Source organism: Etheostoma spectabile, chromosome 13 (assembly GCF_008692095.1).
Source record: "Etheostoma spectabile isolate EspeVRDwgs_2016 chromosome 13, UIUC_Espe_1.0, whole genome shotgun sequence".
NCBI lineage: Eukaryota > Metazoa > Chordata > Actinopteri > Perciformes > Percidae > Etheostoma > Etheostoma spectabile.
The window spans coordinates 24,005,166-24,008,230 of NC_045745.1; the positions used below are offsets into that span (position 1 = coordinate 24,005,166).

General features: G+C 36.8%; 1 protein-coding gene across 1 annotated transcript in view; it reads right to left on the reverse strand.

Annotated features, from left to right (window-relative positions):
• Positions 1–1,530: 1,530 nt before the first annotated feature.
• The window catches only part of ltn1 (listerin E3 ubiquitin protein ligase 1), a 16,120-nt gene continuing 14,585 nt past the window's right edge, over positions 1,531–3,065 (reverse strand). Inside the window, exons 31-32 of the mRNA XM_032532770.1 lie at positions 2,742–2,909; positions 1,531–2,357 (exon numbers count right to left, since the gene is read on the reverse strand). Of these exons, the coding sequence (XP_032388661.1) occupies positions 2,295–2,357; positions 2,742–2,909 (231 nt within the window). The 3' untranslated portion in view covers positions 1,531–2,294. The remainder of the gene's footprint in view (positions 2,358–2,741; positions 2,910–3,065) is intronic.

A 3,065-nucleotide genomic window follows, 5' to 3' on the forward strand; every position in this document is an offset into this window, starting at 1 on the left:
ATAGTCCAGAACAATAATCCCTTTTCATTCAGGTTAATATGTACACATCTCCTTAAATAGGTTTTATTCATCACAGGCTGTATCTTGTGCTCATGCTGCCATCTTCTGGAAAGGCTTGACCTATATTGTAAAAAGAATAGGCTTCACACAGGAATGTATTGTAGTTTATAACATTTGCACCACTGCTTAATCAAGCAGATAATGAGCAATAAGATTTGAGGCAGTCTCTGTGAGTGTGTCAAAACTCGTGAGAGACGGGGATTTCAGTATAAATATTTATGCCGGGCAAACAGATCAATGGCCATTAAAAAGGTCAAGGGCAGATGATGATGGATGCTGGCTGTATATATTGATATATTTTGACTGCAATTATGAATTACAAATGCACCACACACTTGTGCGCACGCGCGCGCACACACACACACAGAGGGCAGACCAAATGATAGGGATTAATTCATTGATCATGCTTAATATGTCATAATTAATTCCATAGGAACAACTGTGATGAGAGCAAGCCGCCATTAAACAGCTAAATTATTCAATCTGAGGAGGAGGTGCACCCAAGATAAATGAGCGTAGCAGACTGGTGCCAGAAGTCACAGTCTGAGGCTAATTACAGTCTTTTCTTGGAAACTAGCACAGGTTAATTTACAGTTATGGTTATGTGAAAATGCCATATAACTGTAATTGGAGGCTCAGGTTAACATAACAGTTTATAGAAGCACTTGGGCTTCATTACAGTTGACTTTGAATAAAGTTAGGTAAGATAAAGTGAAAGCATATCATAAATGTCACACTTCTTGACCTATATACCCTTTATATAGCCACTTCATAGAGAGGGAGAGCTGGTCCCAGTTGGAATCAAATCTCTAACCCAGTTAGATAAGTTTATTCTTTTAACTGTACACTCCTTGAATTAACAGAATTAAATCATGGAAACCGCTACATCCTAGGTAATGATTATTAACATCATTAACTTATAAAAGAGGCTAGCTTTGGCAAAGGAATTTAATGGATCAATACACTTGGGGCCACATATATAAAACAGTGTGGATTCAAGAGTAAAAGTCTGTGTATGCACAATGTAAAAATATGCATGAGCAGTCTTTGTTCCAGATTTACATATCCCTGCATATGCATTGTTCTTTTAAAAACCCAAAAATGTATGCATTGTACTTTGTTCTGTTCTTGGTCTACTGACTCGTAACATGCTGTAAGGTTGCCAGATCAGCCTTTAGTGCTGATGTACAAATCCATTACAAACTAGTATGTATGTAATAAGTCATAAGAGACTTTTGATGGTAAGGAACACATCTACAGAGCTTTGACATTACTCTCTGTAGTCCATCACAATCAGTTCAGAACTCAAATAAGTGTATGCGGTGTAAACCATGCATCACGGCTCAAGTACACATTCCAATGACAAATTATTATTTCAGTTTCTGTGTGGAATGTGGCTTATATCTTTTCTGTGTGCATGTTTTGTTTGACCCTCTAAGTGCTGAATCAATGACAAATTGCATCTGTTAATAATATCCATCCAGTTGTATTTTATTTATTTTCCAGCATAATTTACAGCTGTATGCAGGCAAAGGGGAAAACATTAATATTGGAGAGCATTGGAATTTTAAAATTAAAAAAAACCTCCCTGAAGGTCCCTTTCCTGCTTTTCATCTCACCTAATCATGTTATAATGGTATAAGGCATGTCACTAATCAGACATAATCTCTTTACAATCCTAAATATTAGGAAATATTTGTGAAGCCTGTCCTGGGATTTGCAATATTTAGATCACCTTTTTTAAGATTGTAAAATCACTTATTTTGGCAGGTACTTATATTCAGCTGAAGCACCTGGGCAGCTTTGGTTCACCAACTTGATTAAACCTCTTCTATACACCTGTACGTTTCAAATAATAATAAAAAAATTAAGTCCCCAAAAAAAGATTAACATAACGTAACATAACATTAACATAAAAACAGCAGGGAGCTACTGATGCTGCGCAGTAAAGTACTGGTATAAACAAACGGTTTAACAACTCGCTCTGCTGAATATGGGCATAAAGGTCATTGAAATATAATTATCTGTAGATTTTACTGTACTTTAGTTCAGACTTCCACTAGGCACATATAACAAGATTTTCTGAACCAAATAGTGCCAGCCATTCCAGTCAGAGAAAGCCTTGGAGAAAGAATTTCAACTCATACTGTGATCTAATATATTAGACCTTAATAACCAACTTTATGAAATCACAACAATTATGTCAACCTTTAAGCTGTGGTCAACAGACTGTGTTAGAAGAAGGTTTCTCTGCACAGCGGACAGGTGGACTTGTTGCTGGATGTGAACCATTTGTACTGTAGAAAGATGAGAAACAAATAGATTAAAAGACAACAAGAACACTGTCCGAAAAAAGTAGGTTCACTTTAAACTGTATGTAATTGTATATGGTATTTGTGAGCTTTAAGATGGAAAGTGTAGGACACAATCAATAATAGGCTGTGGATTTATGAATTATGTCTTAAGTCCCAATAAAAAGGAAAAATCCCAATTGCTTAAACAGACAAACTACAGTTTTTTGCCACCGTTCTCTCCCTGTTATGTGTTATCATACACTGCTTATGTTATATGTGCTCAAAGTTTATTAATGTGCACAGTTCTTTTAAACATCTGCAGAGAAGGCACTTACAATCCTAACAGCCCACAACTGGAAGTAATATGATATTGACCATATTTCTTACCAAACACGCTGAGTGGAATTTCTTTTTGCAGGTGCGGCAACCCTTCTTAGGCAGGGAATAGTTGGAACCGTGGATAACAGAGAAGCAGATCATACAATCCTCTATTCCCTCGAAACGCTTATCCACGTTGTTCTTCCATAGAGCCAAGCCCTCCATTATGCTGCCGTTCTGAACAAACAAACATTTACATTTTTCTGAATTCTCATCAACTTTCTTTTATTTTGCTTATCCCAACAGAGAAAGTATCTTCACAGCCCCCTTGGCCTGTATTGCTCAAGAAAACTTTACTGGTAGAGAGAGAGAGAGAGAGAGAGAGAGAGAGAG